Raw genomic sequence first — 26,665 nt, forward strand, 5'->3', positions numbered from 1 at the left:
AAACCTCAACCTGAGCTACAAATCTTCACAAATCTTGCAGAAATCAAAAGTTTTCAAGGTGGATAGGAATGTGAAATCTGACACAAATCAAACAGTCATGATCATGCTGAATGGTGGCCTTCTGCTTCAATTTCATGCATTTCCATTTGATAGAGTCATGGTCCATATGGTCTTCACCAGCTCAATGGCTGAATGGAAGAGAATTACTTTTACTTTTAATTGCAACCCTTCCATTTTGCTGTGGAGTGTTGAGGTTGTTGGACAATGTATGATGTGTGTTTGAAGTGATGTGGCTTCCTCCATTCTGCTGTGCTGCAAATAGTGATGTGATGTCTACTATTCTTTGTCATCCTTTGTCTATCTCTAGTTACTACAGGCATTACAAGGCACCTCTGAAGCATGTATGCTGTCTTTTCACTGGAAGGAGATGAGTATAAGGCATGTTAATGTATACAGTTCTTAATTTTTAAGCAAACTTTTTAGACCTATAATGACAAAGATTTGCAGATTGAACTTGAACCTGGACCTTCTGGCCTTAAGTAGGAATACTATCAGTGAATTAAAACGTAGTTATTGATAGACATTAAGCGACATAATTATTTGTCTTTCTGGTTAACCTTTTGATAGAGAATTTGCCCTCTTATCTTTTTTTGTGGGGGGGGGGGGGATGTTTGCCTCGGCTGTTAATTAGGATCGACGTCTTCTTTTTTGGATGATTAGGAGACAGCCAGAACTTGTCTCTCATGTTGGGCGGCATGGTGGCACAGTAGTTAGCACTGCTGCCTCACAGCGCCAGAGATCCGGGTTCAATTCCTGCCTCAGGCAACTGACTGTGTGGAGTTTGCACGTTCTCCCCGTGTCTGCGTGGGTTTCCTCCGGGTACTCCGGTTTCCTCCCACAATCCAAAGATGTGCGTGTCAGGTGAATTGGCCATGCTAAATTGCCCATAGTGTTAGGTAAGGGGTAAATGCAGGGGTATGGGTGGGTTGTGCTTCGGCGGGTCAGTGTGGACTTGTTGGGCCGAAGGGCCTGTTTCCACACTAAGTAATCTAATCTAAAGTTCTACGCTCCAAGGATGTGGGAGATCCCTTGTAGGGATACAACCTCTGCCAGTTCTATCTTTGGCTAGGTAAGGATCGTTTTTGTCTTAATTGAGTAATTGTGTCCCTTGTTTTTGAGGCCAGACTGTTCGAGGTTTGGTTGGTTGATAGTTTTAAGGCTTCCTTAAATTTTAAATAACCAGGTAATCTCTTTTAGAGTTTCAAGGTGTCTAAAACATTAACAACTTTTTATTTTAAACATGCTTGCCTTGTAAATCTTAATTATACACACATTACAAACAGAAGCAACAGAACAATTACAAGATTTACGAGGATGTTGCCAGGGTTGGAGGATTTGCGCTATAGGGAGAGGTTGAACAGGCTGGGGCTGTTTTCCCTGGAGCTTTGAAGGCTGAGGGGTGACCTTTATGGAGGCTTACAAAATTGAGGGGTATGGATAGGATAAATAGACAAAGTCTTTTCCCTGGGGTGGGGCAGTCCAGAACTAGAGGGCATAGGTTTAGGGTGAGAGAGGAAAGATATAAAAGAGACCTAAGGGGCAACCTTTTCACACAGAGGGTGGTATGGGTATGGAATGAGCTGCCAGAGGATGTGGTGGAGGCTGGTACAATTGCAACATTTAAGAGGCATCTGGATGGCTATATGAATAGGAAGGGTTTGAAGGGATATGGGCCGGGTGCTGGTAGTGGGATTGGGTTGAGATATCTGGTCGGCATGGCCGGGTTGGACCGAAGAGTCTGTTTCCACGCTGTACATCTCTATAACTCTGACAATCCTGTCCCTTAGTTAGGTCCAGACACAGATATGTTTGTAAAAAAAACTTTCCCATTATTACTTCAGCATTCACATAACAATTGACCCATAATAGTAGCTGTGAAACATTAATTCATGCAAAGTACCAAATTCAGTCTCTCCAATGACAGTAAAACCAATAATATACACATCAGTAAATTAAATACACAGCAAATTCTTCTCTCTCCTTCACAAAATGATATTTGGACTAATGTACATATCACTGTGGTATTAAATTGAAAGGATTGCATTTACGTCATTCTCCCATTTTAGTTGGTACACTTCAAGTGGGGGCTAGTCGGTCTGGTTCAGAAGCCAAAACAATAGTTCATGTTTTTGGTTGGTAACAGTGATGAAACCTGGCAGTCTGGATGGTCTGACCAACATAGACCAAGGATTCAAGGACTGAATCAGGTATGTTATGAGGGTTATAGTAGACTTATGTGGAGACAAACAAGTGTTGAACTTTGGAAAATCTTGGATGTTTTGCAGTGGATGGAAGTGTAAATATGATAGATTTGTGCATTAATTAACAGTGCTTTTCGTTTATGTGCTATCAGTTATAGCTTGTTCAATTCACATTTGTTTTCTTTGAAATTGTTTGGTGAGTTTATTTTGATTAAAACCTAATTTAAAAGTTAAGTGGCTGATAATATTTTTCTACATGCTAAGCTTAGGTGAAAGAAACCAAAGGTGAAAGAACATTATGAAATGGCTTCAGGTAGAAGGGAAATGGGGTCAACAATAAATAGTTAAGTGTGATGCCTATCCTCGCAAAGAATGTCAAACAATAAAAATACTTGAGTAAAAGTTATATTTTTAAAGCCAGAACTGAAATTACCAACACCAAGACCTTTCCCCCTTTTTAAGCATTTTTAAGCATCTTGCCTTGATCGCCTCCCTTGCATCTCATTTAAAATTCTTACTTGCAACTGTAACCATGTCCTATCCATATACAAAAATATCCTTCGTCCTTTCCTCCTTTTAGTTTGTGGTAATTGGCTCCCCATTGGTATCTACAGTGATTAAATTCTCATCATCCACGATTACAGTCTCCATACACAGCTCACACTGATTCTGATTTTATTATCTTCTGGTCTCCCCCCGGACTTGTTTCTCAATATAAACTCTTAACTGCGTACTCCTACAATCATGCCTTGATCTTGTCATCTCTTGGTCTCTTGACTGAAATGGCCTTAAATAACTAACAAAGTTAACTCCAAACATTTTGTCACTTGAACCTACAGTACCTGCGTGTCATTCTAGTTCTGAGTGCAAAAATTAAAGCTGCCTAGTGTTGAGGGAGTATTGCACTGTATGAAGTCTTGCTTTTTGAATGCGATAAACTGAAGCCCTATCTGCCCTCTAATATTGATGGATAAGATCCCTCTATGCTATTTCAAAGAAATACAGCGGATTTATCTTTGTCTTCTAATTCCTATTTTATCTGTCAGCATAAAGCAAAGTATTTGGCCATTATCACATTGTGTGTGGGATTTTGCTGTATACATATTAACTGTCATATTGCCTATGTGTGAGCACTCTTCAAAAAGTACATATTTAGCTATAAAAAGTGATTTGTGATGCCTTTCATGACCATGGGACATTACACAATGGCACTTTTTTTTCAATGGGTGGGGAAAGTAACCAGAAGTTATTGTATTTATCATCTTTCAATAAGCAGATTGAGTTATTCAGCTTTTCTAAATTCAGGTTGAGGAAAACTCTAGTTACTGAAAGTCAGAGTGCACTTTTGAGTAATTTGAATTCATGAACTATTTAGGAAGCTATATTTCATTCTCTTCACTCTTTGACAATTTCTACCATTCAACAAGAATCTTTTTGACTAGACCAAAGTTAATATAATTTGACACAATATTACAGTCATCACAAAGTACAGAATTTTACAAATTGTTAAGTGTAATCCACAGAACACACCAGATGGCTGCCTCCTTTAGAGACCGCAATTTCCCTTCCCATGTGGTTAAAGATGCTTTCCAACGCATCCTGTCCACATCCCACACCTCTGCCCTCAGACCCCATCCCTCCAACCGTAACAGGGACAGAATGCCCCTGGTGCTCATCTTCCACCCTACCAACCTTCACGTAAACCAAATCATCCGCCGACATTTCCGCCACCTCCAAACGGACCCCCCCACCAGGGATATATTTCCCTCCCCACCCCTTTCTGCCTTCCACAAAGACCCATTCCCTCCATGACTACCTGGTCAGGTCCACGCCTACAACCCACCCTCCTGTCCTGACACCTTCCCCTGCCGCTGCAGGAATTGCAAAACCTGCACCCACACCTCCTCCATCCAAGGCCCCAAAGGAGCCCTCCACATCCATTAAAGTTTTACCTGCACATCCACCAATATCATTTATTGTATATGTTGCTCCTGATACGGTCTCCTCTACACTGGGGAGACTGGACGCCTATTAGCAGAGCGCTTTTAGGGAACATCTCTGGGACACTCGCACCAATCAACCACACCGTCCTGTGGCCCAACATTTCAACTCCCCCTCCCACTCTGCTAAGGACGTGGAGGTCCTGGGCCTCCTTCACCACTGCTCCCTCACCACCCGATGCCTGGAGGAAGAATGCCTCATCTTCCGCCTCGGAACACTTCAACCCCAGGGCATCAATGTGGACTTCAACAGTTTCCTCATTTCCCCTTCCTCCACCTCATCCCAGTTCCAAACTTTCAGCTCAGCACTGTCCCCATGACTTGTCCTCACTGCCTATCTTCTTTTCCACCTATCCACTCCACCCTCCTCCCTGACCTATCATCTTCATCCCCTCCCCCACTCACCTATTGTACTCTGCTACTTTCTCCCCACCCCCACCTTCTTCTCATTTATCTCTCCACCAACTTCAGGCAGTTGGGATAGGTGACCGTGCAGAGGAAAGCAGCAGTAGCTAGGTTGGTGACGCTATGACTGGCTGTGGGACACAGCGTGGAAAGGTAAACAGGACCTTAGTGATAGGACACTCTATCGTTAGAGGGACAGATAGGAGATTTTCTGGCTGCAAGTAGGAATCCAGGATGGTGTTGCCTCCCAGATGTCCATGTCCAGGGCGTCTCTGAATTGCAGCGCGTTCTCAAGGGAGAGTGAGCAGCCAGGAGTCATTGTGCATGTTGGCACAAATGACATGGGTAGAAAAAGGGATGAGTTCCTGCAGAGTGATTATAGAGAGCTGGGAAAAAGTTTAAAAACCAGGATCTCATTGGTGGTAACCTCCAGTGCCATGTGCTAGTGAGGGTAAGAACAGGAGGATCTGGCAGATGAATGCATGGTTAAAGAATTGGTACAGGGGCAGGGATTCAGATTTTTTGATCATTGGGCTCGTTTCTAGGGCAGAGGTGATCTGTTCAGGAAGGATGGGTTGCATCTGAACTGGAGGGGGACCAATATTTTGGCGGCCAGGCTTGCTAGTACTACAAGGGAGGCTTTAAACTAAATTGACATCCTCAATAGCAGAGAGGCCAGTGCAAGGCTTGAAGGAGATATAGGAATCAGAAATAATGATTTGAAGAGACCGGTCAGTCTGGAACATTATACATTGCATTTATTTTAATGCAAGAGAGCTGACTGGTAAGGCCAATGAACTCAAGACGTGGATACATATGTGGGACTGGGATATTATAGCTGGTTTAGAAACATGGCTAAGGGAGGGACAGGACTGGCAACTTAATGAGCTCGGGTACAGGTTGTTGAGGCAGGCCAGAGATGGTGGAAGGAGGTAAGGGGGTGTTGCATTTTTGATGAAGGCAAGTATCACAGCAGTATAGTGATGAAAAAGCTGCAGGATCATCCAGTGAGGTTTTGTGGGCGGAGCTAAGAAATAAGATGGGGATGGTGACATTATTGGGGTTGACTGTAGGCCCCCAAATAGTCAACAGGAATTAAAAGAACAAATATGCTGGGAGATTGGGAGACTTGCAGGAGCAATACAATTGTCATAGTAGGGCATTTTAATTTTCCCAACATAGACTAGGACTGCCAGAGGATTAAGGGCTTAGATGGGGTGGAATTAAAGTGTGTTCAGTGAAGTTTGGTCAAGCAGTGGATAGTAGGCCCGATTCGGGAAGGGGCAAATGCAACCTACTCTTGGGAAATAGGACAGGACAGGTGACTGAGGTGATAGTGGGGGGGAAATCACTTCGGAACCAGTGACCATAGATCTATTAATTTTAAACTAGTTATGGAGAGGAGCAAAGTGGTCCTCAAGTTCTAAATTGGACCAAGGTGAATTTTGATGGAATTAGACAAGAGCTTGCAAGGATTGATTGGAGTAGTTTATTTGCAGGCAAAGGGACCTCTGGCAAGTGGGAAGCTTTTAAAAGTGAGCTAGCTAGAGTTCAAGGTCTAGATGTTCCCATGAGGATGAAGGGCAAGGTTGGCAGGTACAGGGAACCCTGGATGGTAAGAGATATTGAGGCTTTGACCAGAAAAAAGGAGGCATGGTTCAGGTAGAGGCAGCTGGGATCTAGGGAATCCCAGGAAGTATGCAGGGAATACAGGAGCTTACTGAAAAAGGAATTCAGGAGGGTGAAAAGGGGGCGCAGATAGCCTTAGTTGAAAAGGCAAGGATAAATACAAAGTATGTTAAAGACATAGATTCCAGGGAAGTTATTTAGGTGAAGCTGAGAAATAAGAAAAGGATGATCACCTTTTTGGGATTGTATTATAGACTTCCTAATAGTCAGAGGGAAATTGAGAAACAAACTTGTAAGGAGGTCTATGCTATCTGTAAGAATAATAGGGTGGTTATGGTAGGGGATTTTAACTTTCAAACATGGACTGGGACTGCCATAGTGTAAGGGTTTAGATGGAGAGGAAATTAAGTGTGTACAAGAAAAGTTTCTGATTCAGTATGTGGATGTACCTACTAGAGAAGGTGCAAAACTTGACCTACTCTTGAGAAATCAGGCAGGACAGGTGACTGAGGTGACAGTGGGAGAGCATTTTGGGGCCAGCGACCATAATTCCATTAGATTTAAAATAGTGATGGAAAAGAATAGACCAGATCTAAAAATTGAAGTTCTAAATTGGAGAAAGGCCAATTTTGACAGTATTAGACAAGAATTTTCAAAAGCTGATTGGGGGCAGATATTCGCAGGTAAAGGGACGGCTGGAAAATGGGAAGCTAGAGAAGTGATTGCTGGGCCTCTTGCTGAGATATTTGTATCATCTATAGTCACCGGTGAGGTGCCGGAAGACTGGAGGTTGGCTAACATAGTGCCACTGTTTAAGAAGGGTGGTAAGGACAAGCCAGGGAGCTATAGACAAGTGAACCCGACATTGGTGGTGGCCAAGTTGTTGGAGGGAATCCTGAGGGACAGGATGTACACGTATTTTGAAAGGCAAGGGCTGGTTAGGGATAGTCAACATGGCTTTGTGCAGGGGAAATCATGTCTCAAACTTGATTGAGTTTTTTGTGGAAGTAGCAAAGAAGATTGAGGGCAGAGCGGTAGATGTGATCTATATGGACTTCAATAAGGCATTCGACAAGGTTCCCATGGGAGACTGATGAGCAAGGTTAGATCTCGGAATACAGGGAGAACTAGCCATTTGGATACAGAACTGGCTCCAAGGTGGTGTGGAGGGTTGTTTTTCAGATTGGAGGCCTGTGACCAGTGGAGTGCCACAAGGATCGCTGCTGGGTCCTTTACTTTTTGTTATTTATGTAAATGATTTGGATGTGAGCATAAGAGGTACAGTTAGTAAGTTTGCAGATGACACCAAAATTGGAGGTGTAGTGGACAGCGAAGAGGGTTACCTCAGATTACAACAGGATCTTGACCAGATGGGCCAATGGGCTGAGAAGTAGCAGATGGAGTTCAATTCAGATAAATGCGAGGTGCTGCATTTTAAGAAAGCAAATCTTAGCAGGTGTTATACACTTAATGGTAAGGTCCTAGGGAGTGTTGCTGAACAGAGAGACCTTGGAGTGCAGGTTCCTAACCCCTTGAAAGTGAAGTCGTAGGTAGATAGGATAGAGAAGAAGGCATTTGATATGCTTTCCTTTATTGGTCAGAGTATTGAGTACAGGAGTTGGGAGGTCATGCTGCAGCTGTACAGGTCATTGGTTAGGCCACTGTTGGAATACTGCGTGCAATTCTGGTCTCCTTCCTATCAATGGGTATATGAATAGGAAGGTTTTGGAGGGGTATGGGCTAGGTGCTGGCAGGTGGGACTAGATTGGGTTGAGATATCTGATCGGCATGGACGGGTTTGAAGGAAAGGTATGTTTCCATACTGTACATCTCTATGACTCTTAAAAGAGCATAACTAGAGAGAATAAGGACCCTCAAGGACCAAAGTGGACATGTATGTGTAGAACCGCAGGAGATGAGTGAGGATCTCCACAAATATTTCTCCTGTTTACCATGGAGAAAGATATCAAGACTTGGAAGTTGAGTAAATTAGTGGTGATATCTTGGGGACAGTCCATATCACAGTAGAGGAGGGATTGAATTTATGAAGGTGGATAAGTCTCCTGGTCCTGACCAGATATATCCAAAAACACTGCAAGGGGCTGGAGAAGCAATTACAGGGATCTTGGCTGATATTTTTGCATCGTTGTTAGTCACGGGTGAGGTTCTGGAAAACCGAAAAATAGTGAATGTTGTGCCATTATTTAAGAAGGGCTGCAAAGAAAATCCTGGAAACTATAGACCAGTAAATTTAAGATCAGCAGTGGGTACGTTTCTTAAGATTCTGAGCGATAGGTGTACATGCATTTGGAAAGGCAGTGTTTAATTGGGAGTAGTTGACATGGCCTTGTGAGCGGGAGATTAAGCACCTCAATTTTTTTTTTGGACTTCTTTGATGAAGTGACCATGAAGGTTGACGAGGGCAGGGTGGTAAATGCAGTCTATTGGGATTTCAGTGAGGCCTTTGATAAGGTTCCACGTGGTAGGCTGCTCTGGAAGGTTAGATCGCATAGAATCAAGGTGAGCTGGCAAAGTGAATGCAAAATTAGTTTGATGGTAGGAAACGGAGTGTAATTGTGGAAATATGCTTCTTGGACTGGAGGCCTATGACTTGTGGAGTGCCTCAAGGTCGGTGCTGGGCCTATTACTGTTTGCTATCTGTATCAATGATTTGGATGACTGACTATACAAGGCATGATTAGCAAGTTTGCTGATGACACTAAAACAGGTGATAACACCAACCGTGAGGAAGGGTATCAGAAATTGCAGCAGGACCTTAATCAGCTGGGAAAGTGAGCCAACAAATGACAAAATAAATTTAATATAGATAAGTGTGATGTCTTGCATTTTAGAAAGTCAAAACAAGGTTGGAGTTTCATGGTGAATGGCAGGGCCTTAAAGAGTGTCATGGAACAGAGGGATCTTGGAGTTCTGGTTCACAGTTCTCTGAAAGTGGAGTCACAGGTAGACAGGGCAGTGAAGAAGGCTTTTGGCACACTGGTCTTCATCAGTCAGGGCATTGGGTGTAGAAGTTGTGAAGTTATTTTGCAGTTGTACAGGATGTTGGTGAGACCGCATTTGTGTTCAGTTTTGGTCTTCTCGTTATGGGAAGGGTGTTATTCAACTGGAGAGAAAGTTACAGGATATTGTCTGGATTCAATGGTTTGAGTTATCGGGAGAGGTTGGACAGGCTAGGACTTTTTCCTTTTGAGTGTAGGAGATTGAGGGGGGTCCTTTTATTAAAGTGCACAGGATCATGAGAGGCATGGATAGGGTGAATGCACTGTTTTTCCCAGATTTGGGGAATCGAGGCTGGAGGGCATCAGTTTAAGGTGAGAGGGGAAAGAATAAAAGTGTACCTGAGGGGCAATTTTTTCACAGGTGGCACACCTATGGAATGAACTGCCAGCAGTTGATGCAGGTGCATTAACAACATTTAAAAGACATTTGGACAAAGACATGGATAGGAAAAGAATAGAAGGGAAATGGGATTAGCGTGAACAGACATTTTGGTCAGCATGGACCGGTTTGGGCCAAAGGCCCTGACTCCATGCTATAGGACTGTATGACTCTATTAGAAAAATAGTCAGCAATATTTTCAGCACATTTCATTCACTTTCTGTTCAATTTTTAGAAAATACTGAGCATATTAGCCAGCATTCATCGAGAGAGTAGATAAAAGTCAGTATTTCAAATGCTGATGCATTTTCAGGAAGTTCTCTTTATCTGTTCTCTCCACAGAATTTGACTGGCCTTCGGAGTGTATTCCGTTTTTATTTCCATTCCAGCGTTTGCAGTATTTTGTATTTATTAAAGTAATTTTCTCGTGTTGTATCTCAATACGACTGAATTATGGCAAGTTGCTAGGCAACCAGCTTCTATTAATAAACATACAAATTGATTTCCTCTAATCATTCCTCTCTCTGTTTTATGTTTGTATATAGTTGTTTCTACACAGCACCTTTCATCTAATGCTGGCTGAGTTCAAAGGATGCATGGGTTACAATCTCCTTTCCATGTTATGCATAATATTTGAGGAATTCTTGTCTTGTGCTGATTTTTGGATGCACAAATGTACTGATCTGATGGTAATTTAAATTGAATGATCCTATGGAAACTGGGTAGGGGGCAATACCTGCTGGTGTCAATTGGAGGTTTCCTTGATGAGGGAATCAGAAAAATCATAATAAGCGTTTCTGTTGATGATTAACCAAGACAGAACTTTTTAGTTTTGGCAGTTTTATTTGAATAGCAAATTTGCAAATTCAGCTGGTGTACAAACTATAATGATGCGCTTCTGAGAGCTTGACCTAGCCTGGAATTAGTATGTTCAGGTTATTAACTAAATATTACCATGGAATTTGTTGTTTACTTGTGTTATTTGAAATAATTTTTTAAAAAAATGTTTTTTGTCTTTTTTTCTACACTTTTAAAATTTGTGGTAACAAAAAGCACTATACTTTCTTTTATAGATGAATCTGCGTTCTATATTCACAGAGGAACAGCAACGAGTATTACAGCGTTATTATGACAGTGGAATGACAAATCAAAGTAAAAATTGCTTTGGATTAATAATACAGTGTGCACGTGAAACTGGGTTAGATTTTAATGTAGTCAGGGTAAGTAGTATAATATTTTTGCACAAAGCTATTGGAAATGTTTGGTTTTTTACTGAATCCCAATGGTATTAAATAATGGAGCAGTATTCATTATAATATTTTGGACTCTGCAAGACATTTATCTCGGACAAGATACCTGTTCCAAACCAAGCCTTCTGAACACAAGACCTCAAATTCTGTGGTATAACTGCTAAAATGATCAAACCATAACTAATCTGTGAATCCTTTATGATTAAAATTCTACGTATGGATTTGTGTTCAGAACGGCTGAAGGGCTTATAATAAAACTTGTGCGCACGACTATCATTTATTAGCAGTTGGCGGGGAAAAGTGGAGGGTTTTATAAAGCGTGACATCAAATTTATCCTTGGGTGGTGGTTCCTAAAAATAAATTGTTTGCTGTAATTTGTTTTCTAAAGTTTGCTTTGTTGTATTTGCAAGGCAGGAATGTACCATTTTATATTTAGCCATCCTTTGTGTTCTGTATTTTTAATAAACTGTTAGGTTGGATCTGGAACCTTTTGATTCTAGATGGAATGTGTTTAGCCCAATATCTTTATTTTCTTCTGCATGACTGGAATTGAAACTACATTATTTTAATTCAGGAATATTTAAGTAGCCAATCTTTAGTTATTTTCATTGTAATGTCAAAAGGCTTTCTTTGATTTAAGTAGCTTTTGGAAATGGTTCCATTGTATTTTCAACATTGGCAAATGTTAGGAAATAGTTAACTGTATCAAAATTGGGCTATGCTAAATCAGATTTTGAATTTAAACTAATGGGGTCAAAAACTATATTTTCTTCTGTTCAACGATATTCGCAAATTCCTAAATGTAATAAAATACATTAAGATTATTTATCTGTTCACTGCTCCTTCTGTACAATGATTCTGACACACAGCAAAAAGTAGGGAATAAAATTGTTTTTTTAAACAAATCTTGAAAGGCCAATTGTGGAAAAGCTGTTCCAGGGTATTGAATTCCAATTCTGATTTGAAGTGAGTGAACTTAACGAGCTACAATTTTAGGGTATCATAGCAATGACAGAACTAAACTGCACAAGACAGAGGGGATGAAGGCAATGTCTAGCCCAATGCTTATACTGTGTACAAGCATTAGTTAAACTTTTCTCTCACTATAATGCACAATGATGAAGCAACAAATCAGGACCAGGGAATGAGGGCAATTTTGCCTGGGGTAGTCAGATAACTAATATTGTAGTTATCACATGAATAAAGTAGACCACTTGATCAAGAAAGATAATGTGTTTTAATGTTGATTCTTTAAAGAATAAAGAAATGTATAAAACGGCGTAGCATATGTGAAAGAATCCTTAGTAAACTTTTTTGTGAATCTCAGCCTTCTAGATCAACTTGATGCTGATTCTTAAAAAGATCAAACTGGAATCAGTCTCCCTCCTTTTTTTCCATTATCATAGCTTATCCTAACGGTTTCTTTATTCAAAAGTGTTTTGAGTTCACATTTGAAAGTTACTCATTAATTTAAAAGTAACACTGGTGTCATACAGGGACTTAAAACTGACCAAAAACAGAATTGGAATAACCAAATAAATACTGTGATAAGAAGAGCAAGTCATAGGCTATGATTTTTGCAGTGAATAATTCACTTTGCGTCTCTCCAAAGTTTGACTACCATCTCCCAAGTGCCCAAATGTTGAGTGTAATGGAATACTCTCTCTCCTTGCCTGGATGGAAGCAGTTCTAGCAACTCTTGAGAAAATTGATGCCATCCAGAAACGAACTAACCTGATTGGTACCCCATCTTACACCTTAAGCATTCACTCCCTCACAACTGGTGCATGGTAACAGGAATGTCTGCGATGTATAAGATGCACTGCAACAAATTGCAAGGATCCTGTGGTAACATCTTGCAACCTTGTTTCATCTACCACCTAGACTGAAGGGCAGCAGGCAATTTCTAACACTTCTTACCTGTAAGTTTCCCTCCAAAGCACATCATCTAGTCTTGGGCCTGTATTATCATTCTTTCAGCGTTGAAGGATTTCATGATTTGCACTCAGCCAAGTACCACTATGCACCAATACCCAACGCATTGTAGTGGTTCAAGGAGGTAACTAATCTGTTTTCTCAAAGGTAGTTAGGGATGAGCAAAAAGTGGAGAAAGTTCCATTTTAAAGACAATTTAGAATGTGATCACTGTTTTAAAAATCTCTACCTGTTTACAACAGATTAAGCAAAATTGTTTGAGTTGAGTCTGAAACTGTTGCTGGTGGAGGAAGTCGGGACCTTGAATATTGTTAAGGAAGTGATAGATTCTTGTCAATTAAGGGTTTGAAAGTCTATCGAGTGTAGGCAAGAATGTGGATTTGAGGTTACAATCCGATCAGCTTTGATCTTCTTGACTGGCAGACCAGACCTGAGTTCTGTTTCAGCTGTTTTGTATATTTGTAATAAAACACTGACCTTGCCAGCAACACTAGTATCTCATGAAAAAATACAAACAAATTGAGTCTGTTTCCAATATGTTTTTGTTGTCATGCATTCCATATTTTAACAATACTTCTAAAATAAAACTCCTCGCCTCCAATTTCCAATTATCTTCATTCTGTGCCTACTAGTTATGGGCCCACTCATTAGTAAAAACAATTTGTATTTACTTACTCTGATTAATAGCTTTCCATTAAAAGTGGTAACTGTCTATTTTGAAATTGTGCATTTAAAACTCTGGCATGGAAGCAAGAATGTGAATGTTTGCAATCAAAAGTAATAACAAATTCTAGAAATTGCAAAGCAGTTATGGCTTATCTTTGCATAGATTTATGCATATTTCCAGTATTTCTCACAACGTTTACATGTCTGCAATTTGATTGCAAAAGGAAAATTGTGTTTTATTCACAACTCAACAGTTCATAGAAGATGACAGGAGTTATGAGAGGGATTCAAGCATAATGAAGGAATTATTTTGTATAAAATGAAAGGTATGTTGCTCAATTTAAGATGTGTTGCTGAAACATATGTGTTGCTCCCCCTACTTCACTTATCTTAGATATCAACTGAAAATGTTGGAAATTTTCAGTTGCTCAGTTAGAATATTTGGAGAGAGAAAAACATAATGTTCCAGGACAATCACTATTCTCTCCCAATGCTGCATGACCTGTTATGGTTTTCCAATGGTTTCTGTTTATGGCTCAACATCTCTGGAAAATCCTGCATTTGTATTAATTATATAATTCTGGGTGACCATTGTACTGTTGATTTTAAGTGACATTATTTAATGAGAAAGAAGCGCTTGATTATCCATGTTTGCTTTATTAACAATTACCTTTTGAAGATATTTTTCATGCTGCTGTTTCAGCACAGGCTGTTTATAGATCTCATAGTATATATAATGACTACATGCACATTAGTGTGATGCTGACTGATTCATTGTCAATACTTCTTGAAGTACACTAAAATGCGTGCAATGATTAAGAGCTACACGGTGGCTCAGTGGTTGGAGTTTGATTCCCACCCTCTGGCAACTATCTGACTGGAGTTTGCACATTCTTCTCGTGTCTGTGTGGATATCCTCCAGGTGCTCTACTTTCCTCTCATAGTCCAAAGATGTGCAGGTTAGGTGGATTGGCCAACGGTAATGTAGGATTAAAGGGATAGGGTAAAGAGGTGGGTCTGGGTGGAAAACTGCTCAGAGGGTCAGCGTGGACTTGATGGCCTGAATGGTCTGCTTCACAGCATAGGGATTCTGCGATTGTATACAGCTTCAGTATCACATTTTCATAGCCGCTTTAGAGTTTATCAATGGGTATTTAAGTGGGGCTATTAGAACTGGACTCATTTAGTTTGCCATGCTTTGTCATCTATAACCTGCACTGCAGTTCAGTTGCAGCTACGTGTTTTAGATTCTAGAGTAATAAGTTTTTGCTACAGCTATTTTGGGGTAGGTGGGGAAGCAGAGAAAGAGATCTTCGAATTGATGAGATTAGTTAGAGCTTTCTTCCATGCTCCTGTGCTATGTAGCATGATCCTTTCAGTAGTAGTTGCGTTAAGTATGTTTTTTGGGAAAAATATGAACAGTTCCTAGGTCAGTTTCAGTCTCGTCTTCTAATTTGTGTTTTACATCCTGGTCATCGCATCTCTGCTTGTCTGTGTCAGTTTTAGTGTACAATTACTCTTTTAAAGCATGGAAACAAAGATACATGCACTCAGCCCAATGTTCCTTAGGGAATTTTGGTATAACGCGATAGTTGTGTTCCTCTGCAACCTCCGTGCTGTAGAAGATCATGCTATGGAAAATGGTCATAGAAAATCACACTGTAGAAAATTGCTATACCCATTCAATAGAAAGTGTGCATTATCCATATAGTGCCCATAATTTGGCAATACCCAACTCACGTTGAAACACGTGTCATGCCAGAATGACCTGTATAAGCAGTGAGGTTAGCCAAATTATCATAAAAATCCTTTTTCCTTCACCCTTTATACTATGAAAGACCATCCGTTAGATTAATAGTTTCTGTGAAAGTCTGACTGTAAATAGCTGGAATTGTAATCTTTACAGGTTTTGGGCTTGGTCGTAGGACACAGCATGTATATAAATTGAAGCTGATGGTAGTTGTGAAATTGAACTTGCACTGAATTTCTAAGACATTAGTTTTGTTTTGAAAGATGCAACAATATGATTTTTATCTACTGAAACTGTCTTATCACAAAATTGTGGGAATTGGCTGCTTTCTTTCTTGCCTGTCTATGTAAGGAATCTATACTGAGCTTTAACTTTTTGAGTAGATAATGTTCTGAATTGACTCTGTTCTTTAAACCAAAATATGTCTTTTGCACAGTTAATAATGTCTGTTTTGCAGACTTGGATTGGCAATAAAAGAAGGAAACTGAATTCTACAAAATGCAGTTTAGAAGATCCACCCTCCACACAAGGACCAGCAAGTAACAGTACAATGGGAAAGTCTGAGACACCAGTGAAAAACACGAGCCTTGCCTCTCCATCCCAGAGCCAGCAAACTGTTTTAACATCGCCATGTAGAAATGTAATGGTAACTGGAGTGTTTACCTCTACGCATTCTGCTAGTGGGCAAGTATTATCTCAACAAAAGGATGGCCACAGGTGTGATATTCCTAAGGGTCTTGTGCACAGACCAATAGGGAGAACTATAACTGAAATGGAATTGCAACAGCATGGCACAAGTCAAAGGCAGTCTGTTTCTAAAAACTCTGCAATTTCAATTTGTGACAAAATTACTCCTGGATCTAGATCATTAAATGTTCATAGCCCCACCAGCACTGTATATTCTTGCAGTACAAAAAACTACAGTCCTGCTTATATTCAGACTGAAGTAAATAGAGTACAATCAGCAGCAACTAAATCAGTTGGTGGGTGGCCGAAACAACAGTTTAATTCAACCATTGCAGAACTATCTCAGTGTCCACGGAAACTCACTTGTGACCCCTCTTTCTCAAGAAGTACATTCAGTTGTTCATCTGATTCCAAGGTTAACCGAAGCACAGGAGACTCCGCTGTCAGCTCTCTCCAGATCCGTGATGTATACTCATTGGCAGGCAGTGAACAGTGCTCAAAGAACAGGGGGGATCATTCGTTTAGGAACTTGCGTCAGATGGAAAGTGGATGCTTTTCCATTGCCATGGAAACTGGAGATGTTGATGAGTATGCAAGGGAAGAGGAGCTTGCATCAATGAGTTCAGAGCTGAAGAATCATCCAAGAGTTTCTGAAGCCAATACCCCAAAAGAAATGGAGTGCTCAAATACTTCTCTGGCAATACAAGCAAAGAACATGAGCACTGGTTCATCACAGGTCAGTGCACGTGATATATCTGGAAGTGTGTTCTATCATAGTGGAGAGTTCCGAGCACCTGGAGCAAAACTGACCTTGTATAGTAATGCTGCTTCATCAGAGGATTCATTTAACCTCCGCCTTCCATCATCTAGCAACCAAAGGTTAACTCCAAACCAGAGCAACTATCAGGTACCAGTATTTTTAGTTTTTCTTCGATTCCATTGAGAACAGCGTTACAACTGTGCAAATGTAAAAAGGCAATATGTGATCATTTTACTTGTATCTTGATGTGCCCAAATCATCATGGCCATTTGCTAATTACTTCTACTTTTGATTTTCAAACCTCTAATTTTCCAACACTGACCATATCCTTTTCTTAAATTTGGTGCAATTGTCTTTTGAGTGAATTAAATTTAGAGCCTTTGTTTTCCAGAAATTGGGAACAAAATAATTTTGTTTTGAAGGAAACTGTACTAAGTAGAAAAAATCAGTCACTTGTATTGCTTCAATCGAGTTTAATAAAACCTCAAATCTACTGTACTAAAGGTGTGATTTGGAGATGCTGGTGTTGGACTGGGGTGTACAAAGTTAAAAATCACACACCGGGTTAATGACCAACAGGTTTAATTGGAAGCACTGGCTTTCAGAGCAGGTCCATTTAAACCTGTTGGACTACAACCTGGTGTTGTGATTTTTAACTTTGTACTAAAGTTGGGATTTGTGCTTCAGCTGTACAGTATATTGAAAACCGCAACAGCAAATCTTGATGGCTTTTTTTCAAAGCCATTACTCCAAAAGTTAGACTGTTTGTTTGGTTTTCATTTGAAAGGTTGAGTTCAGAATCTAAGGCTACCGCTCAGATTGAACGGGGGGTGGTTTTGTTCTGACTTTTGCAAGGTTGAGCTAGACCACCGGTTGTGTCCCCATTTGAGGTAAAGGTAACACTTTTTCAGTCTTAGGAAACATTCCTGCAATACAAATGCATCATGGAAGATTTCTTTTATTGTGTAATTATTAAAGTACCTCTTTCAATTTCTGCTCAGGCTTGTTCTACAAATTCTGTCATGCTTTAACTTGTGGTCGTTAAGGTCAATTAGTGAACACATCCTGTTATACTTGTTCTACAGATGGTGGCAAACCAATCTTTCTGTCTCTTCTTATTCTGCATTACTTATTGGTTTTGAGAAGCTACTGTTGAGCATTTCAGACCACAGACTGGTGCTCAATAGATACCGCTATGACTTGCTCCTCAGAATTTATCCACTAAGTCAAACTATCTCCAGCCACAAAAAATAAAGTTCACCTCCTTGCTTCACAGTACTATGAGCATTCAACATTCTTCTGTATGGAAATAGAATGGGAAAACTGCTGTGGATGCAATTTGTAATAATATTGTAAATGAATTGAAGAAATAGGAAATTCCATTCTACATAACTTGAGTAATGTTTGTTGTAAGTCAAGCATAAAAGTACCACAGGTCTGAAACAGGCAGGTAATGGCAGTCAGTCAGTTTTTGGTTTCCATTTGATTTATTATAAATGTTATTTGCACACTTCTCCTCATTTGAAGGCAAATAAAAAAAAAAATGTGTAACTGAAACATGGCAATGAACACTTGCATTTGCTGTTATTTATTGAATAATTCTTTAAGCAAGATTTATCTCTTCCAGTTTAACAAAAGAAAAGCAAGATTATTTGCCATGTAAATTTAGAGTTTTGGGTAGAGTCAGAGTCAGAAAGTCAAACAATGGTCTTGACTGTCCAGATGCATATCAAAATAAAATTACAAGAGAAAATTGGAAATAAGAATAAATATGAGCAGAGTTGCTTGTTATTTTTGTGATCATCTATTTTAGAACTTTGATCAACATTTAGACATTTTTAAAAAAAACTGCTAAAAGATCAACTTTTTAAATTAACTTTTGCAAAACAGCATTTATTGTCAGATATTTCAGTCAGTCCAGCATCCATTGTGATGATTTTTTTTGAAAGTCTGAAGTCTTATAATTTGTCGTCTGGTATGAATGTGTAACATGACATGATGGCTTGAATCACCTTAAGTATATTGGTGATTATGGAAAAGCTTTAATGGTATGTTTTACAGTTCATAATTTGAACAATAGTGTTATTTTATGCTTCAGGTGTCTGGCTCTGTTCTGTTGCCTTGTATAACCGGAAGCTCAAGGAAAAGAACAGTAAGTATTATGTGTGTGCCTTGTTATTTAATTTTAAGTTTCTACTCCTTCACTATTGCAAATTTATAGGCCCTTAACCCTCAAACCCTTTGCAGTGTTTAAAACGAATACTGGCATTAGTCAAAAAGATATGCTAGTTTTGAATTGTCTTCATAAATATACAGAAAAATAATTGAATTTCAAGACATCTGCAAAGCCCACTTTGTTCATTTGTCTTTTTGTCTCCTTGTAATTCAGCTCTCCCATCACCATATCTAATGTACTTGGATAAATATAATAGGATTTATCAAAATTGGCTGCTTGTGTGACACATTATGTCACACATGTATTGCTCTGTTAGTAAAGACCATCTTGCTCATACATTTCAGACATACTGTACCCTCTGGCTTATTTAAAAGTAATAATTTGTTACATTTAACATTTTAAGCAGTTGGAAGAATTACATCCCCCTTAAAAAAAACTCTTTAGGATTTAAAAATTTCTAACTTTTACACCTGGGATCATCTTTCTTGTTAATTTTGCACTTTTCCCTCAAATATAATTTGTTCTGGATGTAGGTTTGCTCGCTGAGCTGGAAGGTTCAATTTCAGACGTTTCATCACCATATTAGGTAACCTCATCAGTGAGCTTCTAGATGAAGCTTCATCCAGAGGCTCACTGATGATGTTATCTAGTATGGTGATGACACGTCTAAAAATGATCCTTCCAGCTCAGCGAGCAAACCTACATCCAGAACCTCAACCTGATCAAAGAATTTTCCCAAAGCTCACTATCATTTGTTTACAATGGAATGACCAAGGATCAGCATGTTACTTGGAAGTAAACTCTGATTTGTGCAAAAAGCTAAACCTTCATATTGCAAAAAGTATTAAGCTAGTAATTCTCCACCACAGTTTGAGCTACATTGATTTGTTTCAATTTATAATGCAGGTATTTTGGTTAATGAAAGGTGTTAAAGCTCACCGTTTTATCAAAGGTGCTTTCTTTCAGTTAAAATCTTAAACCAAGATCCCATCTGCTTTCTGAAGTGGACATAAAATGATTTCAGTCTAAGAAGTGTAATTATTAGAAATCTTGCTGGTAGCTTCCTTGCAATAATTATCTTTCGTAAGGAAGATCTACTTCTGCTCCTATATCATCTGTTTGCATAACATTACATCTAAAATGGAAACTATTTCTGTTTTATCCTATCGACATTTATTGCTCAATCAAAAAAATTAAATGGCAAGAGCTGGTTAATAGCATGTTGCCATTTGTGGGATATGGCTATGCTCATTTTGGCTGTCATACTTTGGTCAGCATTTAAGTGCCTGTAAAATGCTTTGGGATGTTTTGGAGTTTGTGAAAATATGTTTTTATTAATGCAAGTCTTTCCATCTTCCCTTATTTCTTGTATGCTAATAGTTTAGACTGCTTTAAAAGTACAGCCAAACATTATTGCTGTCAAAGACTTTTCGTCAGTCAACAATTCTTTTTACATGCGAATCCTATCAGGTGCTCTTTGAACCAATGCTTAAGCAAGGCCACTGGCATGACAGTGAAGAAACTGCCATTATTACACTGTATGATAATGATTTGTAATATCTGCCAGAAATCTCAAGTGTTTTGGTCTATCTCTGATTTCCTTTTTGAAGATTTGTGGTAGCAGTAGAACTACTGGCAAGACTTACAGAATACCTTTTTTTAATCAATAGAAATGATGTTATGTTCGCATTGTGCCTAGTTGAGAAGACTTGATCTGTATGCTGTTCTTTAATTTTAATTCCATCATTCTATTTTAACTTCATTTGATCAAGTACAAGGTTGACCTGTGGTGTGGTCCTTATGTGGTTCTCGCATGTAGCAGGGACTCCTGTATAGCCTAATCACACTGTCAATGTGAAATGGAAATGTGACTATATTTGGCATTGATGATTTTTCACAAAATGAGAGATGAATGTCATTCTTGATTTCATATTGTACAATTGGACATTTGTGGATAGAAATTCATCATTAATGTCTCCAATTTTGTGCATGTGACTAAGTGATTGCCACCAAGATAGATAAATACATTTTTTTAAGGTTGCTTTTGGAGCCAGAAGAATTCGAAGTGTGCTTCCTAGCTCCATAGTGCTCCTCAACATGGCTGAAGGTCTCAACTGACCATCAGTTGTCTCTTTCTCCCTCGGAATCTTATCCTAAAAACTGCTACTGGCAAGATGTGGCCTGAAACAAATTATTTCTGTGAAACCACTACGGTGCACTATAGGACTGACAACTCATCTAAATTACTGAAATGAAGCCAAATTTCAAGCCTGTCTCAGAACTTTCAGATGCACACAAAGCTGATAAAATGATTTACAACGATATTACTGAGACTGAATGGTTTGAGTTATAAGGAAAGGTTGGATAGGTTGGGACTTTTTTCCGCTGGGTGGCATGTGGCTGAGGAGTTACCTCAGAGGTTTATAAATTCACGAGCAGCATTGATAAGGTGAATAGCCAAAGTCTTTTACCCAGAGTACAGAGAGTCCAAAACTGGAGTGCCTAGATTTCAGGTGAGAGGGGAAAGATGTAATAGGGTCCTGAGGGGCAATTTTTCAGAGGGTGGTGTGTATGTGGAATAAGCTGCCAGAGGAAGTGTTAGAGGTGTGTACAGTTACAACTTGGATAGGAAAGGTGCAGAGGGATATGGACCAGTTGCAGGCAAGTAGGATAATTTAGTTTAGGAAACCTGGTCAGCATGGATGAGTTAGGCTGAAGGATATGTTTCTGTTCTCTATCACTGTATAATATGGGATGTAAAAAATGGGGCGAGACCATTCTCTAGCCCTTTATTATCTAAGTGCCTTTTCTGAAATATGGCCCAAATTCAATCACCAGATAAACTGGTGACTTTGTGAGGGAAGTAAAAAAAACAGGTACTTCAGTTTGATATTTTCTTGGAAAACTCAAGCATATACAATGGAAATATCAAGTCTATAAGCTGTTGCTTATTTCCATCTAAGGGTTTTTTGTAACAGAATTGCAATGCAGTGATGTGCAGTTTTAGAATTTTAAGATAAAACCAGCCTGTACATAAGTAAAACTCTTATCTCTGAATAGCAGAGCTGGTGATTGCTCAACTAATGCTGCTCCTTTCCTTTGTTTTCATGTGCATTTGATTTGACGGTTGTTTGGTATACTTATGTTCTGAAGCTCTGCCCAAGCCACAGTAGGGCTTCTGAGGTTGAATGAATTGGTCAATTTTAAGTGAAGCAAATATAACCATGTGAAATGCAAATTAACAAACCAAAGGAATTTTCATGTTTTAAACCAATTGATTTTATTACAATTAATATTAAGTTTTTAAAATTAAAGTTAGGATTTCAATGTTCAAAATAAAGCATTAATTTAACTTGATGTATTTTGGCCATGGTCTGGATTACATTATGCTAAGCATGCACACCTATATAGTCACAATGTTTAGTCTCCAAGAGTTTAAAGTTCTATTTGTAATGTTACTTTAGCCAGTCAGATTCCTGTCTGAATACTGTGACTTACCTAAGTGAGTTGACAGAAAGTGAACATTGCTGCACTGTTTTTCTATTTCTCTGCACCTGTCCACTGGAAACATTTTCATGTTATTGTTCAATGCAAGCCTAGTTTTGAAAAATCCAAATGTTGAGGATGACTGCTATTAATTTCATGCTGTGTTTTTAACAAAGCAAATGTCTAGCCCAATTTCCCCCCCCCCCCCCCCCCCCCCCCCCCCCCAGAATCTATGCTTCATTTACTCTAAGTCATGGAATTGTGTAACTGCAGTGGTTTGAAATGATGGTAGAAGTAGGTTCAATAGCAACTTTAAAAACTGAGTTGAATATATGTTTGAAAAGGAAGCATTTGTGAGACTTTGGAAAGGAATAAAAGAAAACAAAGTTGGTGATTAATTGGATTCCGCATTGTTTCAAATTTGGATAGAGTAATTGTAGATTGGTGGCCAACAGTTACAATTTTACAAACCCCAAATTCTAAAATGGGGAGAGTGGTTAGCACTGCTACCTCACAGCACTACCTGCCTCAGGCAACTGTGTGTGGAGCTTACACATTCTCCCCATCTCCATGTAGGTTTCCTCCAGGTGCTCCGGTTTCCTCCCACAGTCCAAGGATATGCAGGTCCGATGAATTGGTCATAGTGTTAGGTGCGTTAGTCAGAGGGAAATTGGGTCTGGGTAGGTTACTCTTCAGAGGGTCAATATGGACTTGTTGGGCTGAAGGGCCTTTTTCCACACTGTAGGAATCTAATTAATTGAATTTAATCTAAAGCACTACTTTTTTCACTTTTTACATATTATGGGGTGAAGTGCTCCTCTTTGGGCATTTTTGGTTTTAGTTCTCAACTTGATAACATGCATTCAAAGTGCTGACACTGGTAAAATGGACCAAAGGGCTGCTTTCTGTGCTTCAGAAGTTAATTTTTTTTTCTGTCCCAACCCTCCCCAATGCCCTGTGCCCAACCTCAATGAATTGCAACCAATTTAAACCTCAACTTAATTAAAACTATCATGAACAGTTTATGCAAACTCTTGTTTCCCTGAGTGGATTGAATTGAAGTCCTTGTTGCTTACAAATATCTCCTCGACTCTGCTTTATCTTGACTTTGAATCCTTTTTCAGCCATATGTTACTGATTTCACTTTTGCCGTTCTGACTCTGGTCTTGTGCATCTTCCTCCATCCATTACTAATACATGCAAGGTTTGTGAAGGATTGTAGCTCAGGTTGAGGTTTAGGGTGTAGGTTTGCTCGCTGAGCTATAGGTTTGATATCCAGACGTTTCATTACCTGGCTAGGTAACATCAGTGACGACCTCCAAGTGAAGCGAAGCTGTTGTCTCCTGCTTTCTATTTATATCTATTTTCCTGGGGTTTGTGGTGATGTTATTTCCCGTGCATTTTCTGAGAGGTTGATAGATAGCATCTAGATCTATGTGCTTGTTTATGGCGTTGTGGTTGGAGTGTTGGGCCTCTAGAAATTCTCTGGCATGTCTTTGCTTAGCCTGTCCCAGGATAGATGTGTTGTCCCAGTCGAAATGGTGGTTTTTTTTCATCCGTGTGTAGGGCTAAGAGGGAGAGGGTGTCGTGTCTTTTTGTGGCTAGCTGGTGTTCATGTATCCTGGTGGCTAACTTTCTTCCTGTTTGTTCTACGTAGTGTTTGTGGCAGTCTTCACATGGAATTTTATAGATGACGTTGGTTTTGTCCATGGGTTGTACTGGGTCTTTTAAATTTGTTAGTTTTTGTTTGAGAGTGCTGGTGGGTTTGTGTGCTACTAGGATTCCGAGGGGGCTAAGTAATCTGGCTGTCATTTCTGAAACTTCATTGATATATGGTAAGGTGGTTAGGGTTTCTGGCTGTTTTGTCTGCTTGCCGTGGTTTGTTCTTGAGGAATCTGCGCACTGTGTTTTTCGAGTATCCATTCTTCTTGAATACGTCATATAGGTGGTTCTCCTCTGTTTTCCGAAGTTCGTCTGTGCTGCAGTGTGTGGTGGCTCATTGAATAGTGTTCTGATAAAGCTTCGTTTGTGTGTGTTGGGATGGTTGCTGGTGCAGTTGAGTATTTGGTCAGTGTTTGTCGGTTTTCTGTATATGCAGAAATGACTGCCAGACTACTGAGACCCCTCAGAATCCTAGTAGCACAAAACCCACTAACACTCTCAAACAAAAACGAACAAACTTAAAAGACCCAGTACAACCCATGGACAAACTCATCGTTGTCTACAAAATTCCATGCTAGGACTGCCACAAACAGTACATAGGACAAATAGGAAGAAAGTTAGCCACCAGAATACGTGAACACCAGCTAGCCACAAAAAGACACGACCCCCTCTCCCTCATAGCCCTACACACGGATGAAAAAAAACCACCATTTCGACTGGGACAACACATCTATCCTGGGACAGGCTAAGCAAAGACATGCCAGTGAATTTCTAGAGACCTGACACTCCAACCACAACGACATAAACAAGCACATAGATCTAGATGCCATCTAGCAATCCCTCAGAAAATGAACGGGAAATGACATCACCACAAATCCCAGGAACCCCATCCAGGAGAAAGATATAAATAGAAAGCAGGAGACAACAGCTTTGCTTCACTTGGAGGTCGCCACTGATGATGTTACCTAGTCAGGTAATGAAACTTCTGGATATCAAACCTACAGCTCAACGAGCAAGCCTACGCCCTAAGTTACTAATACACTGCTAGCAGAGAGCATTCTCTGTCCTAAACATTCGCACTTAACTTTGCTTTTGGAAGTGCTGCTTTGAAATTGATGATAGTTGTTGACTCATCAAAGACCTGTCTGAGCTGGTGCAATTTTAGAAACAATTGCTTGGCCTATGCTAAAATGCTGTTTCTGTTGGGATCAGAGTTTTTGTAGTCACACATCAGCATTTCATTGCCAATTCAGAAAGCCAGAGTATAATAGTCAGTAAGAAGCTTGCACGGTCTCTTGTGTAAGTTGGAGTTCTCCCGGATATTACAAGTGCTTGAAACTTGGACTTATGCAAGTTACAAATGGCTGCAACAGCAGATCTCTTGACTCTTAAAGGTATCCTAGTATCTTAATCAAGATTAAGATCTGGATTTTTTTGAAAAGATTAATGTCATCATACTGATTCTCTTGACAGCTGCACCAGCTTGCAGCATTTTTAAGAATGAATTTTCAAACGTGCCAATAAAAATTTGGTACCCGAGCTCCATCTTGTGGTGATTGAGAAGGTTTCAATTTCCTTTTAGGTTTCATTCGGCTTCAAGGTTATTTAAGATTACAGAATATTTATACTTTCAGCTCTTTCCTATCTGTCAGTCAATTCAAAATGTTCTACACCTTCAATCTTAAGAGAAATATCTTTTTAAACAAAGGACACAAATCCTCTGAACAGCAAATAATGTTCAATTACTGTGTTCTCGCCTATATTTTTTAAAGTCCCTGCATCTGTCCCCACAAATTTCTGGCCTCAAATTCACCATGTCCAGTACTGGAAGCTTCAGTGTTATGCAGTGTACCTTTATAATCTAGCTGAATCCTGTAGTATGCTATAGCCTGGGAAAGCCAAGCCCTTTTTTATTAACTGCTGAGCCAGTAGAATTCTGGCAAAATCATTTATTTACTGGCCCACAAAACAGGTGTTGGATATTAACACTGAAAAGCTATTTGAATGGACAAATTTCATTTGTCGAAATGCATTAAGAGATGGGGATTGATGAAAGTGATTGGAGTCTCCGATATGGTGAGTAGGTAGGTGGATAGGGGCTAATCATTGAGGGTTGTGAAAGTTGTGGAGAGATGGCAGAGTTGGGCTCAGGTCAAGAGTGGTGGGGAGGGGAGGTCAAATGTTGATGGAGGGGTCAGTTTTATAGTTACCCTCCAGGTTTTAGTTCAGGTTACAGGTTTTAGTTCATCTAACTTATTCTGTTTAACTGTTTTGGCAAAATTAAATCTGAACCATCCAAAGTCTCTGACTCTAATTCAGAGTGTTCCACGTGCTTGGTAATTACCCATAGGAAATCTCCACTTGCTGCGCTGTTCACAGGTAGTCAATGCCTTGGACTTTTGAGGGGTACTGACGTATGTATTTCCAGGGTCATCTAATCTCTGATTTATCTAAAGCTGGGAAGATCTTGGCCATTCTTCCCTTCAGAAAATTAAGCTGAATTAAATTATACTATCTGACTATTTAGGTTGGCTTTGTAGATGGTTACCATGTTGTGCAGTTTTAGAACCAAAGATGAGATCGGATTTTTAATGCCGG

The 26,665-nt window shown here is 39.6% G+C and overlaps 1 protein-coding gene across 6 annotated transcripts in view; it reads left to right on the forward strand.

The window, feature by feature from the left end:
• Window positions 1-26,665, forward strand: part of hdx (highly divergent homeobox) — a 90,463-nt gene that overhangs the window by 22,488 nt on the left and 41,310 nt on the right. For 4 of the 6 annotated variants that reach the window (XM_060832169.1, XM_060832171.1, XM_060832173.1 and 1 more), the window contains 3 exons: window positions 10,768-10,914; window positions 15,754-16,890; window positions 18,842-18,895. In XM_060832169.1, coding sequence (XP_060688152.1) covers window positions 10,768-10,914; window positions 15,754-16,890; window positions 18,842-18,895 — 1,338 coding nt within the window. The remainder of the gene's footprint in view (window positions 1-10,767; window positions 10,915-15,753; window positions 16,891-18,841; window positions 18,896-26,665) is intronic. The other 2 variants (XM_060832172.1, XM_060832174.1) reach the window with 1 other exon arrangement.

Source organism: Hemiscyllium ocellatum, chromosome 11, assembly GCF_020745735.1.
Source record: "Hemiscyllium ocellatum isolate sHemOce1 chromosome 11, sHemOce1.pat.X.cur, whole genome shotgun sequence".
NCBI classification, from domain to species: Eukaryota; Metazoa; Chordata; class Chondrichthyes; order Orectolobiformes; family Hemiscylliidae; genus Hemiscyllium; species Hemiscyllium ocellatum.